The 18,251-nt window shown below is 33.5% G+C and overlaps 1 protein-coding gene across 1 annotated transcript in view; it reads left to right on the plus strand.

The window, feature by feature from the left end:
- Positions 1-3,441: 3,441 nt before the first annotated feature.
- Positions 3,442-18,251, plus strand: part of TMPRSS11F (transmembrane serine protease 11F) — an 80,256-nt gene continuing 65,446 nt past the window's right edge. Inside the window, exon 1 of the mRNA XM_017894847.1 lies at positions 3,442-3,505. Coding sequence (XP_017750336.1) covers positions 3,495-3,505 — 11 coding nt within the window. The 5' untranslated portion in view covers positions 3,442-3,494. The remainder of the gene's footprint in view (positions 3,506-18,251) is intronic.

Here is an 18,251-nt window from a genome sequence, read left to right on the forward strand (position 1 = left end):
CTCTCTCCCTCTCTCTCTCTCTCTCTTTCTCTCTCTCTTTCTCTCTCTCTCTCTCTTTCTCTCTTTCTCTCTTTCTCTCTCTCTTTCTTTCTTTCTTTCTTTTCTTTTTTTGATGGAGTTTTGCTCTTGTTGTCCAAGCTGGAGTGTAGTGGCATGATCTCGGCTCACTGCAACCTCCACCTTCTGGTTTCAAGCGATTCTCCTGCCTCAGCCTCCCGAGTAGCTGGGATTATAGATGCCCACCATTATGCCCGGCTAATTTTTGTGTTTTTAATAGTGACAGAGCCAGGCTGGTCTCGAACTCCTGACCTCATCATCCACCCGCCTCGGCCTCCCAAAGTACTGGGATTACAGGTGTGAGCCACCACGCCCAGCACATATATCTTCTTTTGAGAATTACCTGTTCATATCCTTTGCTCCATTTTTTTTTTGGTTACTGTTTTTGTTTTTCTAAGAGACAGGATCTCACTTTGTCACCCAGGCTGGAGTGCAGTGGCACAATCAAAGCTCACTGTAACCTCAAACTCCTGGGCTGAGACAACCCCATTGACTCAGACCCCCAAGTAGCTAGGACTACAGGCATGTGCTACCACACCAAGCTAATTTTTACTTTATTTTATTTTTTGTAGAGATGGGGTATCACTATGCTGCCCAAGCTGGTCTTGAACTCCTGCCTTTGCCCACTTTTTAATGTGCTTATTTGTTGTTGTTCAGTTGCTTGAGTTCCTTGTGAATTTTGCGTATTAGTCTCTTGTCAGATGAATATTTTGCACATATTTTGTCCCATTTAACAGGTTGCCTCCTCACTGTAATGATGGTTTCCTTTGCAGTACAGAGGCTTTTTAATCTAATATATTCCCAGGTGTCTATTTCTGTTTTAGTTCTCAATGCTTTTAAGGTCTTAGCCATAAAGTTTTTTTCCAGATCAATGTCACAAAATGTTTTCCCAATGTTTTCTTTTGGTAGTTTTATAGTTTTGGGTTTTATGTTTAAGTCTTTAATCCATTATGAGTTAATTTTTGTATATGGTGAAGGATGGCATCCAGTTTTATTCTTTTGCATATGGATATCTAATTTTTCCAGCACCATTTATTGAAGAGGGTGCCCTTTCACCAGTGTATGTTCTTGGCACCATTTTTGAAAATCAGTTGGCTCTAAATATGTGGTTTTATTTCTGTGTGCTCTATTCTGTTCCATTGGCGTAAGTGTCTGTTTTCATACCAATGTTATGCTATTTTAGTTAATATAGCCTTGTAATATGTTTTCATGTCAGGTTGTGTCATTCCTCCAGTTTGCTCTTTATATTCAGGATTGCTTTGTCTATTCAGGCTCTTATTTGTTCCATAATGTTTTAGGATTCTTTTTTCTATTTCTGTGAAAAATGATGTTAGTATTTTGACAGAGATCATATTGAATCTGTAGCTTGCTTTAGGCAGTATGGTAATTTTAAAGATATTAATTCTTCCAGTCCATGAGAATAGAATGTCTTTCGGTTTGTTTGTGTCCTCTTTGAGTTCTCTCATCGGTATTTTGTAGTTTTTCTTATAAAGATCTTTCCATTCCTCAGTTAAATTTATTTCTATGTATTCTATTTTCTTGTAGTTACTGTAAATTGGATTTTGTTCTTCTTTTCTTTTTTGGCTCTTTCATTATTGGTTTATAGAAACACTTCTGATTTTGGTATGTTGACTTTGTATCCTGCAACTTCATTGAATTTGCATGTCAGATCTAAGAGCTTTTTGGTAAAGACTTTTGTTTTTTCTAAATATAAGATCATGTCATCTGCAATGAGGGACAATTTGACTTCCTTTTTTCCAATTTGAATATCTTTTCTTTCCTTCTTTTTTCTGATTGCTCTGGCTAGGACTTCCATTACTGTGCTGAATAGGAGCAGTAAAAGTGGACCCTCTTGTCTTGTTTGAGTTCTCAGAGGAAAGACTTTCAACTTTTTTTCCATTCAATATAATGTTAGCTGTCAGCTTGTCATATATGGCCTTTATTATTTTGAGGTATGTTCCTTTTAAGCCTAGTTTGTTGAGAGCTTTTATCATGAAGGGGTGTTGAATTGTATCAAATGCTTTTGCTGTGTCTATTGAGACTGATAATATGGTTTTGGTTTTTGTTCTTCTGTTGATGTGATGAATCTGTTTATTTTCTGTTGATGTGATATATTATATTTATTGATTTATGTATTTTAAACCATTCTTGTATCCCTTGGATCAATCCCACTTTATGAATATGGGTGCTCCAGTGTTGGGCACATATATATTTAGAATTGCTAAATCCGCTCCCTGGATTTAGCACTTTATCAGTTTGTCAGAGGTAGAATGTGTTTCTTATAAGCAGCATGTATTTGGGTCATGGGTTTTTATCTGTTGCCTGTATCTTTGAAAATTTAATTTATTTATTTACATTCAAGGCTATCATTGATATGTCTGCTTTTGTTTAAGTCATAGTGTTGTTTTCAGGTTGTTTTGTGTATTTTTTATTCCTCTCTTTTTCTCCTATTGTCCTTTTAATACCTTTGCAGAGCATTATAATGAAAGTGTTACAATTAGATGCACATTGCATTTTTAGCATTTTAGATGAAGATATTCCATACAGTGAAAATACAAATTTATCATTTTTCTTTAATATCTTTTGACTCTGAGCCTTAGTAGCTCTTAAAATTGTAATTTCTATTTTGTAACTTTTCTAATCCTCATAAGAAGTTCATGTATTTATACTGAATTCTCTACAGATACATGAAAGTATTTAAAGGGATGGTTTGTAAATACTGGGGAATTCATACCACTAAGATGGACAAAGTTATTCCTAATAATAAGAAAGAAGAAAAGAAAATACATTTTTGCTTTTGTTATTAACCTTCCTTTTGGGTAAATGAATTGTTTCAATACATTTTATTATATTTAGAGCTAAAATGGACAATATTAAGAAAAGCTGATACAGTCCCTGCCATTTTCCTCAGGAGGAAAGTAAATGCCAATAAGCTGAATAATGGCTGAGACAGGTGCCCTGGTTTGTAACTTAGGTCTTCTCTGCTCCACTACACCTTGTTATTCCCTCAAAGGGAAGAGACAGAACATTTCTAATGAACAAATTAGTGCTATCAGTGTGCTCTAGTGTGCTTTGTTTTGTCGTTTTTTTTGAAAGCAAACTGGGGCCACACCTCAATGCTTATCATACTTCCCCAACTGGAAAAGTGTGGTCTTCTGAATCATCACAAGTTGCACATTCTGAGCCCTCTACTACTTGGAGCTTCTCTATGCGAATATCGACAATTACTTCCCTGTGTAGAGCCAGTTGGCACAAAATTGATCATGTTCTTGTTCTTATCAGGCTAGAAGACTGCGTACCTCACTCAGTAAACCTGTCAAACTTGTTTCCTTTCTTGTTGCCAGTGACTGTCATTATTTTGCAGCCTCCCAGTCCTAACCTGCTGATACAGATCAGTCAGATGGTGACTGAATAGAAGCTGCCCCAGTCCTGGGTTCATGATGTACGCGTAAGTATTCAGCTTTTCTCAGTAAAGGTTATCAGTGGGGGCAGAGGTTTACAATTCCTGAGACAGGTAGTACAAATGTTGGCTGGTGGAGATTGATTTAAACATTAGAGTTTTAATGTGTGTTATTGTATTTCATATTAAAGTTATATTGTTGTTGTTTTCAAATATCAGAATTTTTTTGAACAACAGAGGCCAGTGTGGTGTTTTTTTGTTTCTAAATAAAAGAAATAGAAGTGATATGAGGTAATAAGTTAATTATATTAATATTTAAAACATTTAGAAAAACCTATACTTCAAAGAATAAAGTGTTTAATATAGCCCATTTAGTTACTTTTCCATGTTCCATAGCATGATATACATTTTTATCATATGTGGCTTATTGAAGTATATTCTGGGAAAATTAAATACAAATTTAAGAGGAAGGCCTATTAAAATTTTTATTTGTTTAACTCTAATAGAAAGTATGATAGCAGTGAGGTTATTGTATATATCATGAGTGAAATGATTAAAATTAAAATACTCATATGTAAAAAATTATCAAATTAACAAAATCTAGACTCTGTGTCATAATTGAACTCCAAAATAATTGATCAATTATTGAATTTAAGGTGAATAAATTTGTATTATATATTTATGTTACGTAATATTCAGGCTATAGTTTTATAGACTTCAAAAGGAATAATTGATATTTGATGAAGGATTTCATTCAAACTGTGCTAAGTCTAGCCTTGTTTCTTAAAAAGGTTCTTGATCTTTCTACAGACACAAATTTCCTACATGTTCTGCACTGACTGACGTTTCCAACTTAATCATGATTTTGTGATAATTTTAATTGTTCAGTCATTTGATTTTGTCTTCAATTAACCTAAATACTTAAAGCCTGTAGGCTCTGGCACTCTCAAATGATGAGTGTTCCTGCCCTCCCTAATTTACTTTCAAATGACAGCATGAGCCTGAGGAAGATTGTCCATTTCATGCATAAATCTCCCATATAGACCCCGTCGTGATAGCATGATATAGCATATTATCTGTACTTCTTACTAAATACAACAAAGTATATTTTTTATTTATCAAGATAAAGACAGAATAAGATAAAATGTACAGTAGAAAAACTTTTGGAAATCACTAATTGCTTATGTCACTCTTATCTAGAGTATATTCAATTGATATCATTTTGATATTGATATCAATGATATTGGTTATCATGTTGTATTATGCTTACAGAGTGGGTGAGCTGCTACACATATTTGTTATTTATTGGCCAAATTAAAAAAAATGATGGTTTGATAAGCATCTTAGTTCATTTAGAATCTCTTCCCATTTCCTATTCTTTTATACATCTTTCCATCCATTTGTTTCACAGATGTTTATTGAGCGTTTGTTATATGTATGGCATAGAGCAGTAAGCAATATAAACATCACACCCTCCTCATACCTGTTTATAATTTTGTGCCAGGTACTGTAAATGATACAAAATCGGAATTATGTGTGGTTTCTGTTCTGAGAAACCTTATAATTTAGTTAAAGTAATTGCCCTGATTGTTACCTGTTGGTCGTAAAATCTTGGGCAAGTAACTCACCGTCTGCTTTTTCTTCTTTAATATGCGGAGGCTGGTTCCCGTGTGTTTGTAGGATTGTTATGAAGCTCTTTCAATATAAATGCAAGATTCTCTATAAAAAAAAAGAAAAAACTTTTATATTTAACTATCATTCATATAAATATGATATGCTCAAAATTTCTGTAAAAAATTAGCAAACATTTTGAAGTTCTCTTATTCTAATTTATTTCAGAATTCTTCAGTATGTGTTTTCTATCAGCCTGGCTCTCCTCTTCCCAACTTATGGCATCATCTCTAAACACTCACTTTTCCACCCTGAAAATATCATTACAACATGAAATTTCTATATTGAAGCCTCATCAGCTTTGATCCAGAGTTTATTAGAGTTCTGAGGATTTTTTTGTTTTATTTTTAAGTTGACATATAATAATTCTACATATTTGTGGGCTACATAGTGCTATTTCAATACCTGTAATACATAGTAATCAGATCAGAGTAATTAGCATATTCATCATCTCAAACATTTATTATTCTGAGGCTTTAAAATATTCTTGCTAAATTAGATTTCAAATCAGATCTGCTTTTAAAACAAATATTCTGTCAAAAAATATAGATTGTGTATAAAGATAAGAAGCTTAGACAGTGGGTTTATTGAATTCATTAGTAAAGGTATTTTGCCCAAGGGATCTAGCCTCAAAGAATGAATTAGTCAGATAGACTATAGCTTCTTAGCAAAAGCCCTGTCTTTCTCATTTTGGTGAAGTAGAAAGAGTACCAGCGTTTAGACGTGTTCAAGATCCACCTTTGGACTCACTTGTCTGGTACTTCTCAAGACTTCACTTTTATCTGTGAAATGTGGGGAAGGTTTATAAGTAAATGAATGAGGGGAGGGGTTGTCACCATTAATGGGACTTGAAGTAATATTTGTGGATAGCTAAAAGCAATTTTTGGTTTATTGGTTTATTCTTTGGTTTATTTTGGTATTATTCATTTGTTGTTGATATATTTAAACTGTAATAAAATAAGATTTGTATTAATTTTATTATTTTTTTCTATATCTTAAGTATTAGTGTAAATATTATATTATGGATATGATTCACATTCAGATTCAGATTCAGATATATGAGTATGTGCACCACACCATGATGTTGAAGATTTCTAACTGTGGGTTATCGTCAAAAATTATTTTTTAAAACACTGCGTTAGATAGCCCTGAAGTCTTTTTGAATGCTTAATTCCATGATTTCAAAGAGTTAATAGCTAGTTAATATGGAGAACACATTAGCATTCTTAAGGCACTAGAGAATTGTTTAAATTATCGCACATTGTAGGTTATTTAAGTTTTTTTCATGGGTCCCTGTAAGTGAGGCAAAGATAAGAGAGATGCTTATCTTTGTGATGAGGCAAATCAATAAGCCACATTCTGATGGCACATTGTGATCAATGGGAAAAAACAAATACTGACATGCTGCTATAGGGGTGCACTTTCAATTTCATAAAAGCTTCTTTGAATACATAATAACTGTGTTTAGTTTTTAAAAGCAAGCAGAATTAGTAGTAGGAGAAAGACGGTTTTCTGGGTTGAGAGAACATAGCCCTTGCAAGGGTCATGAGACTTGAGATACACTCACAAACAGATGTTGGAAGTTGTCAGATAAAGCTGAAGTGATCATTCTGACTATGAAGGGCCTTTTGCACCAGGTTAAATTTCCATACTACATAATAAAAGTTGATTTAAGCAAGAGGAAAAAATGATAACACAATTTAGAACCATTGGAGTGTACCAGTGCAGCTTGGTGGTGCTATTGTCACTTTTTGCAGAACTAAATGAAGGGCGTGGCAGAGAGACTGCCTATATATTTGTTGTTTCCTCTGCCTAAAATGAATGTTCCTCCTGACATTTAGTGAGACCCCATGGTCTTCCTTCAAGATATAACAAAGTTACTGTGAAATTTTTCTCCTACCTTCACATCTTAATTGTTCCTGAAGTACAGCTGCCCTCTCTTCAAACATATGTAACACATTGCGTATACTTCTATTGGTACTCCTCTATTTGTATGCTAATTTGTTTTCATTTATATGTCTCTGCTTAAACAGAGAGCTCCATCACTTTATTGCTAGTGCCAAACACATTGCCTGTCACACTGTAGACTCTCAACATTTGTGCATTGACTAATGATTACATATGGCTAAAACCAAAGAACAGATGCTGAGGAAAGAAGAAAGGTTAGGAGTAAACGAAAATTTCAAGTTTTACTGTTTTATGTGTCTATGTATGCACATATCTTACATATTTTCTCAAAGAAGGCCTGTGAGATATTTGAGATTCAGTAATTCAGAAAGTAAGTACAAAGCTGAAAATTAGAGAGAGTGTACTTTAAGTAAACTTAAGTTGTGGTGCTGATGGAGATTTATTGTTGAAGAGATAAAAACATCAGATAGATACTTATAGACTAGATTTTAAGGTTTCATTTATTCATTAATACAACAAATACTTAATTTAGCTTATAGTATACTAGTAACACATTATACACATATGTATATATCTATATATATTATATGTAGACATATGTGTTATGTGTATATATCCTGTGTGTATATACACATATAAGATGCATTTAAACACACACACATACACACATTAAATACACACATACACACATATATGAATAAAACAAACAGAATCTACTTTTATGATGTTTATAACACCATAGGAGGAAGAGGAGGAAACATGATAAATAATTAAGCAAATATATATAAATTATGACTTTGATAAGTATGAGGTAAACATTTTGTACTTTTTCCAAAAAATGTTGCTAATTCACTTTATTTCTTTAATGGCTAGCTTTTAAAAGTAGATCTCCAGTTTATATAACATTTTACTGCTTATTTTTGTTTATCTGCAGGAGAATGAAAGCTAAATTTCTGAGATCCATTTTGAAAACATTAAATACTGGCATAGCTTCCCATTGCACTTAAAGAAGTCTTGGGAAGATCTAAGTAGGACCTCTTAACACTATAAAACAAATGTAGGAAAACAGCATCGAAACCAGATCTTGACCAAGAAGATAAGTCTGTGTTGCTTTAAGCAGTTGTTTGCAGTAGTCTTTAAAAAAGGATATTGTGTCTTTGGAGTGTGGGACTGGGTGTGTTAGGGTAGTGAATGGATATTTAGGGACAATTAGCAAGAAAGTTTTTATACGCTTGGATCAAACAAGCATTGTAAGGGTTCAATATTTACTATGAAGCATTGTCAACTTAGCATTTCAGGAACATTCATATTCAAAATCCAGGTTCAAAACTAAATTCAAAGAACAGTCATATTCAAAATCTAGGTTCAAAACTCAATTCAAGGAACATTCATATTCAAAATCCAGGTGCAAAACTCGATTCAAAGACCAATCAGAGATATTTACATGTGCTATTTCAGATTCTGTGTATTATATTTTCTTCCACTATCATGTATGACTAAACTTTGACTCTTAACTAATTTTCTGTAGTTGGCCATTATTTAAAATGTATTATTTACTTGTCTTTAATTTTTTTGGCAAAGTTTAGAAAATTTTATAATTAATTGATTACTGCTTAAAATTTTAATGTAGAGTATTTTGAAGAATTCAACAATTTATATAGCATTATTATCAGGTGATGGGAGCAGCCCACATACTCAGTACTTTATATAAAATAAAAATAAAATATAACTATAAAAATATACAGTATAATCTACAAGTGGGAACCATATAAAATTGCCCCATTTGTAGGTTAAAAAAACCATTGAATACAGGCAATTTCATATGGTTCACATTTATGAAGTCTTTTCCTGGTCTTGATTATTTTTTGTAGAATATAATATATGGAATGATCAATGCAGCATTCAGAATGCATGATTTTCAAACTAAGTATCAAGGATTGAAAAGTCTTTTGTACTAGGTTAAAAAAAAAAAGCTGGTTTAGATACTTAGAATGACAAACTACTTTGAAATACATTCCAACAGGTGAGATAAGATAGAAGCAATTTGGCAAGCATTCACTTCTGAAAATAGAAAAAAAACAACCCAGTGCAAAACAGAGTGTAGGGTGTGTCTAGATACTATTGTAAGCAAAAAGAAAAAAAAACAAAATCTAGTTAATCGTTTGATCTACAAGGTGCCAATTGCCTTAACTCTTATATCTACTACTCTTATGCCCACTGACGGACTGTTGTATTTGCTTTGCACTGCTTCTTTTTATAATTAGGCAAATAAACCTGAACAGGCAGAAGGACCCAAATGAATGAAGCCTTTAGTGTAATACATTGATGTCAAATAACAAGAGAATCAATGAATCAATACAAACTAAAATAACCTACAGCTTCATATTTTTCTTTAAGACTGCAGTTTCCACTCAGTTGCCCGAGTTTTGCTCTGTCATGATCGCTGCTCACTGCAACCTCTGCCTCCCAGGCTCAAACGATAATTCTCCCACTTCAGCTTCTGGAGTAGCTGGGACCACAGGCGCACACCACCACGCACAGCTAATTTTTTGTATTTTTGGTAGAGATGGGGTTTTCTTGATCTCCTGAGCTCAGAAGTGCTAGGATTATAGGTGTGAGGCACCATGCCCTTGGCCCCTACAGTTTTATCTTGATAAAGGTTTTTTTTTTTTTTTTTTTGAGACAGAGTCTCACTCTGTCGCCCAGGCTGGAATGCAGTGGTGCAATCTCAGCTCATTGCAACCTCTGCCACTTGGGTTCAAGTGATTCTCCTGCTTTAGACTCTTGAATAGCTGGGATTACAGGCGTGCACCACCACGCCTGGCTAATTTTTGTATTTTTAGTAGAGATGGAGTTTCGACATATTGGCCATGCTGGTCTCGAACTCCTGACCTCAGGTTATCTACCTGCCTTGGCCTCCCAAAGTGCTAGGATTACAGGGATGAGCCACTATGCCTGACCTTGATAAAGGTTTTAAAAAATAGATTAAATGTAAGTTATTTAAGATACTCCTATCTTTAACACTGAATTCATTTCAGTCATATGTATAGACTTGAATAGATTGTAGAGGCTTGTTAAGGAATGAGTTTGCCATATTAGCATAGACACCACCTTGAAACCACGTCAACAGTATCATCTATCTCTCCTCTCTAGCAAATCAGTGAGACATTTCCTGTCCTATTGTGGCCCTACTGCCTACCTTCCCCTCCCTTTTATCATTCATTCTTCCATAATCATCTTGCTTTGTGGTGGTTAGTAGGCCCAGATTATGCTTTAATTTCCAATCTCAGACTTCAGTTGCTTTGGATGGTACTTGGCCATGATTTCTGCTGGGTAAAGGAAAGATCAATGTATTTTGTTTCACAGCTTGTATATCATATCACTTTAAAAAATATTAACTCATGGGATGTTGTGGTTGGGCTCTTGGGATATTATCAGGTAAAAATGGTTGATACAAGTACTTTCACTTTTCACACAATGAGCAGAATCTTTTTCAGTAAAGTTAACTCAAGAAATGTGTCCTCTTTAGATGACATAGACTTAGATTTCTTGACTTTCATGATTTATTCTTTTTGGGCAACTATTTCTTGCTTAGGACTGCTCTTGTGTTCTTTACTTTTTGATCTAATAAGAGCAGCAAGAATTTAGTCAGTGTGTACTACTTCTTAAATATTGCCCAAACCATTAATTTCTTCTCATTTTAATTCATTTAGCTGCTTAGTTACCATATTTCTCCTACTGACAACACCTTTTAGAAGAACGTGAAACATTACTTACAACGAAACTGTGGCAACACAGAAGATAATGGATTATTAGCTGCTCTCTTCTTTTGTATTGTGGGGATTTATTTACCCTGACTCTCTTAGGGCATTATCTGGAAATCTGATGGTCTCAGAAAGGCTTGCAGTTCATTATCAAGGAACATAGTAAAGGCAACTGTGACTATGTTCTTATCTCACTACCCAACTTGAACAAACTGAAGTAGGTATTATTTCTGATAATGGTAAGTCAGAGTTCAGACTAAAGCGTCATTCTAACATTCCCTCAAAAACATTTTTTTAAAGTGGATTAGGAATTCAGGCAGCATTAATGTGCATATGTCTAAACCAATAAAAATAAAGTGTTTTATATCCATGATTGCCTTTCTGGAAGTAATTTAATAAATGTTAAGTAAGATGAAGTTTTTCATTCAACAGGCATGTATTAGGAGTTGTTCTAGATAGATGCCTGGTAGTGGTTTATCTGCTTGAATTATGTGTTATCTGTGCATTAGAATAAATGACATAAACATTATTTAGAATGGAATCTACCTATTAGAATTGCATTTTCTTTGATTCATATGCTAATATTGAGAAAACTATTTTTTCATTTATAATGTTTAACTGCTTAGGAGAAAATACATGAAAGCTAGATTCCAAATCCCTCTGTATACTTAATGAAATATTGGTATTATCATTCATACAGCTATGAAATAAGCTTTTTTTTTCTGGCTGTAATTATTTTTCAGTATTTTATCTGTAGCCAGATACAGTACTATAATAAATTAATGGATTTTCATGCAAATAGAGAAGTAAATTTCTATTGATCTACTCATGGAAATAAAAGTAAGGTCTATCAGAATATGAAATTCAATAATAGAATTTTAGGTATTCTTACACAGACAAAGCTTAATACTTACATTGTTTTAACTATACACACGGTTTGTAAGTTATTTTTCATTTAAAGCTCAACAGTTAAAATATAATTATTCTGTGTTATCCTATACTATATCTTATATCTTTTAAAACATCTTGAGAATTAGGTGACTTTATAATAACAATTAGGTCTTAACGAATCACTTAATATATACTCAAATTTTCGAAAATAAAAAAAGTGGTTATTTAAAAATAATAAATCTTAAGAAATAGCATTTGGGTTGTTTTTTAAGTTAATTGGGCAATGATAAGGCCACTTGGCATTAGAGGGGAGCATTCCAAGAATGAGAAGCTCTCAAGGTCTTCGTATGCAGCACTCTAATATACTCATTACCTCTTTCACACATGGCCCTTTAGAAATGTGACAGGCAAATTCTGGGACATGTTAATTTTGTTTATTTAATATGCAGATTATATTAGCTGTGAACATTGCTGATCACATCTCTCTAGGACAATTATATCTTAATCATAGCTCCTCCCCCTGAACTGGATTGCAAAATACCACTGAAATACAAATATTTAAATCAATCATACAGGAAGCTAAGTGAAGAACACTGGCTGCTTATTGAAAACAACTGTATTTTAAAATTTATTTTTATGTATTTAGTTACTTATTTTGCCAGAAAATGCATAGCCATAGCACATTATGTTTAGCCTCCATAATATATATATATAAGATAAAATAAAACTGGTGTTTATTATAAATTGAAATGTATTATTAATATAACTTTGAATAGGAAACAAAATATTGAATTATTTCTAGGAATAGCATACCAAAAATATTCAACATCAACAAGTAATATAGCATATTTTTCAGAAGAGAGTGTACTGGACAATTTATGAATTCTTTTTTTTGTTTTTTTATTTTTTATTTTTTATTTTTTTGAGACGGAGTCTCGCGCTGTCGCCCAGGCTGGAGTGCAGTGGCGTGATCTCGGCTCACTGCAAGCTCCGCCCGCAGGGTTCACGCCATTCTCCTGCCTCAGTCTCCCATGTAGCTGGGACTACAGGTGCCCACCACCAAGCCCAGCTAATTTTTTTTTTTGTATTTTTAATAGAGACGGGGTTTCACCATGTTAGCCAGGATGGTCTTGATCTCCTGACCTCGTGATCCGCCCGTTCTTTTTCAGTCACAATTTTAATTCTGCTTTTGTCTCCTTAGATGTTTTCCCATACTCAGTCACAAGTAACAGAATTTGATTGCTCAAGAAACATTTTAAGGGCTGTTAGATGTGGGTGGTTAAAATTATCTTGGTTGAAACAATTCAAATTGAGTTTTAAAAAACACAATTAATTGAGAGGCCATTGAAATATCTCATAGAGCTAAAAAAGAATAGACCTAAGAAGTATGGATCCAGTCAACTGGGTGGAGCATATAGAAGGCGAGGTGAGACTTAACACATGCACACCCTGAAGATATTGCAGTTTCTGTTCCAGACCACTGCAATAAATATGACAATAGTGAGTGCCACAAATTTTTTACATATCCCAGTGCATTTAAAAGTTATGTTTACACTATACTGTGGTCTGTTAAATGTGCAAAAACATTATATCTAAAAGAAGCACATACCTTAATGAAAAATACTTTATTGATGAAAAAAAATGCTAACAATCATTGGAGCCTTCAGTGAGCCATAATCTTTATGCAGGTGAGGATCTTGCCTTAGTATTCATGGCTGCTAACTAGTCATGGTGGTGATTGCTGAAAGTTGATATGCTGTGACAATTTCTTAAAATAAGACAATGAAACTTGTTTCATCAGTTGACTCTTTCTTTCCATAAAAATTTCTCTGTAGCATGTGATGCTGTTTGATAGCATTTTGCTCAGAGTAGAACTTTTTTCAAAGCTGGAGTCAGTTCTCTGAAATTCTGCCACTGCTTTATCAACTAAGCATATGTATTATTCTAAATTCTTTCTTTTCATATCAACAGTGTTCACAACATTTCACCAGGAATAGTTTCTATCTCAAAAAACCACTTTCTTTGTTCATCCATAAGAAGCAACTCTTCGTCTGTTCAAGTTTTATCATGAGATTGCAGCATTTGAGTCATGTCTTCGGGTTCCACTTCTAAATCTAGTTATCTTGCTTTATCCATTACATCTGCAGTTACTTCCTCCACTAAAGTTTTGAACCCCTCAAAATTATCCATGAGGGTTGGAATCAATTTCTTCCAAATTCCTGTTAATTTTGATATTTTGACCTTCCCTCCATGAATCACAGATGTTCTTAGTGGCATCTAGAATGGTAAATCCTTTCCAGAAAGCTTTCAGTTACTGCTGTGAGAGCTATAGTCTTATCAATGTATTTCTTAAATAACAATACTTGAAAGTCATAATTCCTCCTTGATCCATGGGCTGCAGAATAGACTGCTGTTAGCAGGCATGAAAACAACATTCATCTCCTTCAGAGCTCTGGGATGACCAGATATGCATTGTCTATGATCAGTAATATTTTGAAAGGAATCTCTCTTTTTTTGGAGCAATAGGTCTCAACAGTGAGCTTAAAATATTTGGTAAACCATGCTGTAAACAGATGTTCTGTCATCAGGCTTTGTTCTTCCATCTATAGAGCACAGGCAAAGTGGATTTATCATAATTTTTAAGGGCCCTAGAATTTTTGGAATGGAAATGAGTGTCGGCTTCAACCTCAAGTCAACAACAACTGTATTAGCTCCTAACAAGAGAGTCAGCCTGTATTTGAAGCTAGGCATTGACTTCTCCCCTCTAGCTATGAAAGTTGCCTACATTGAAAATCTATTATTTAGTTTACCCACCTTTATCAGGGATCTTAAGTAATCTTCTGGATAACTTGCTGAAGATGCTACATCAACACTTAACTGCTTTGCCTTGCACTCTTACGTTATGAAAATGGTTTCTTTCCTTAAGTCTCATGAACTAACTTCTGCTTGCTTCAGAATTTTTGTCTGCAGTTTCCTCACCTCTCCCAGCCTTTATAGAATGAAAGAATTAGAGTTAGGGCTTTGCTTTGGATTAGACTTTGGTCTTAACACATGTTATGTGTGGCTGGTTTGATCTTCTCTCTAGCCCACAAAACTTACTCCGTATCAATAATAAGCCTGTTCTACTTTCTTATCATTTGTTTATTCACTGAAATAACCCTTTTCATTTACTCAAAACTGTTTCTTTGCATAACTTGGCTGTTTGGTACAAGAGGCCTAGATTTCAGCCTTTCTTACCTTTCAATGTGACTTTTTCATTAAGCTTAATTATTTTTAGCTTTTGATTTAAAGTGTGAGATGTGCAACTCATCCTTTTACTTTCACCCTAATTAGATGATCCTTCAGGTATTCATTTAAATGTTCTCAGAAAAACCTTCCCTGACCCCTCACTCTAGATAATATTTCCTTGTTACAGACATATAAGAGCACCTTTCATTTCTGTTACCATTTTTTAGTATGTTAATTGTTTACATATACATTTTTTAATATTTGTATTTCCCCCAGCCTATAAACTCCTTGAGTATCTATGATTAACCATTTCACCTTCAGCCAGCAAAAAATTTCAGTAAGTATTTTTTGAATAAATTAAGAAATCTCAGAATTACTTACCAAGCATATGACTAAAGACCTGTTTTCAAAGAATTGCTAGAAATGTATTGTAATTAGTATATCAAGCATATGTAATGGGTGCTTTAAATTGGATAAAATATACAGGAAGTGTCTCTCTTCGGTGGGTTATAGTATTTTTTAAAAAATGTTTTTGTATACGTATAATAGAAGTCCTTGTTTGAACTATCAAAAATTGTGTTATAATAGAGTTTGAATTAAAACCTTTCTTGAAGTTTCAGATAAAAGCCTTCCATATTTTGGAAGATTCTTGAGGCTATGGGAATTAATGTTTAAGTATGTGTATTCATTTGGGTGTTTTCAATTGCAATTAATTAAAACTTCAGCCCCACGCTGGTTGGTGTTAACAATATGAAAAATTATTATTTAATATACTAGTAATACCAAAAGCTGGGCTGTTCTCAGTGACATTTGATCCAACCCCTCAAATGTGTGATATGAGTGAGACCCTGGTTACTTCTGTCTTTCTACTTTGGTATTATTTGTGAGTCCACATTTTCCTCAGGTTAGTTTCTCTTATCGCTTGCTTCTCATAGAGTTACAGCAGTCTCAGATGTCACATCAGGACACAACAATATTCAGAGAAAACAATAAGGAGTTATCTCTCAGTTTGACTTATTTTAGAAGAAAAGAAGTCTTTCTCAACAATTTCCCAACTGTCCCTCACATATCACTGGCTAGAGTTGAATTGCATGTCCATTTTTGAACAGACCTTAGCCACAGAGATGAAATTATCATGATTGAGACTAACTACCTGGGTGTGAAATATATGCAGGAATGTGTTTTAAGGGGATTTTCCCAAAGAATCAGTGGTAATTAATAGTTATTTTTATAATTCAGTGAGTTGACAGTTGAGAACTTGGAGTCAACCCTAGCCCAAAGGGTTTCTCAGTGGAGACACCCAACTTTCTATTCAACCTAACAACCATCCTAACAGATGTGAGGTGATATCTCATTGTTGTTTTGACTTGAATTTTCCTGATGATTAGGAATGTTGTTCACCTTCTCATAAACCTGTTGTCCATTTGTATGTCTTCTTTGATGGAATGTCTATTCAAGTCATTTGTCCATTTTTAAACTAGATTATTTGGTCTTTTGCTATTGAGTTTTTGGAGTTCCTTACAAACTTTGGATATTAACTTTTTATCAGATACATGGTTTGCAAATATTTTCTCCCATTTCGTAGACCACCTTTTAATTTTTTAATTGATTCCTTGACTGTGCAGAAGCTTTTTAGTTTGATGTAATCCCCTTGTCTGTTTTTGCTTTTGATGCCTTTGCTTTTGTTGTCGTGTCATATCCAATAAATCATTGCCAAGTCTAATATTTAGAAGCTTGGTCCCTGTGTTTTCTTCTAAGAGTTTTAATGTTTCAGTTTTATATTTAAGTTTTCAATCCATTTCAAGTTGATTTTTATGAATGGAGTGAAATAGGGCCCAATTTTATTTTTCTGCATGTGGATGTTTAGTTTCCCTAATACTCTTTATTGAGGACACTATCTTTTATCCACTGTGTATTCTTGGTACCCTTGGAAAATATCGGTTGGCATAGATGCATCAGTTTATTTCTGGGTTCTCTCTTCTGTTGCATTGGTCTATATGTGTGATTTTATGCCAATACCATATTGTTTTGCTTACTATACCTTTGTAGTATACTATGAAATCAGGGAGAGTGGTACCTCTAGCATTGTTGTTCTTGTTCAAAATTACATTGCCTATTTGGGGTCTTTCGTGAGTCCAGATGAATTTTAGGACTTTTTTTTTTTTTCTGTGAAAAACGCCATTGAGATTTTCACAGGATTGCATCGAATCTGTAGATTCCTTTGGGTAGTATGGGCATTTTAACAATAACATAGTTTTTTCAATCTATGAACATGGAATGTCCTTCCATTTATCTGTGCATTTTTTAATGTTTAACTTCATTTCTCCCAAACCAGTTTCTAAAGTGGAGGTACCATTTTGCATTCCCAACACCAACATATGAATATTCTAGTTATTTTCCCTTAGGAAAAAAACAAAAACTTTAGCCATTCTAATAGGTGTGTATTTCCTATCTACAAAATATTTTCTACTTCGAGAACAAAAATATTTTCTTTTCTATTTTCTAAGTTTTATAACTGTAGGATTTTTTCTTTTTTTGAGAAAAAATTCTAAAGTTGATATTTAAGAACAAATGACCTAGAAAAGCCAAAATAATTTTGAGAAACAATAAAAGCTGAAGGACTCACATTTTGTGATTGATAGTTGATTCTTGCTGAGAATATATAGTTAAACTTGGAAAGAATTGTCAAATTAACAAGATTAACTTTTGTAATTAAGCATAATATATCTTTATCAATTTTAAGGTTTTATTTGATTTTTCATAAATACTTTAAATTTTTTTTCCATTTAAATATTTTACAAATTTTGTTAGATTCACAGATAATTATTTCATAGTTTTCAGTGCTATTGTATATGTTACTGCTTTTACAATTTCAGTACCTATTTGTTCAGTGCTTATATACGGAAATAGTTTGATTTTTATGTATGACCTTTCACTCTGTGATTTTTGTAAACATACATATTAGTCTCTTTATGGCAGATTCTCAAGAATTTTCTTTATAGTATGTTAATAAAAGCAATTTATTCCTTGCCATTTTGTGTGTTTTATATTTCTTTTCTTTTTTTTTTTTTTGCTTTATTGCAGTGGCTAGGACTTCCAATACAAATAGGAGTAATGAGAGCAGACATCCTTGCTCTGTTCCGAGCTTTAAAAGAAAGCATTCAGTCTCACCACTGTATATATTAGCTATAGGATTTCCTTAGAAGAGCTTTATATACTTGGGAAACTTTTCTTCTATCCCTAGCTTGTCGAAAGCTTTCCTCCTCCTCCTCCTCCTCCTCCTCCTCCTCCTTCTTTTTTTTATTTTTTAAATTTATTTAATTTTTTTTTTT

Source organism: Rhinopithecus bieti, unplaced genomic scaffold (assembly GCF_001698545.2).
Source record: "Rhinopithecus bieti isolate Rb0 unplaced genomic scaffold, ASM169854v2 scaffold_25807, whole genome shotgun sequence".
Lineage (NCBI taxonomy): Eukaryota > Metazoa > Chordata > Mammalia > Primates > Cercopithecidae > Rhinopithecus > Rhinopithecus bieti.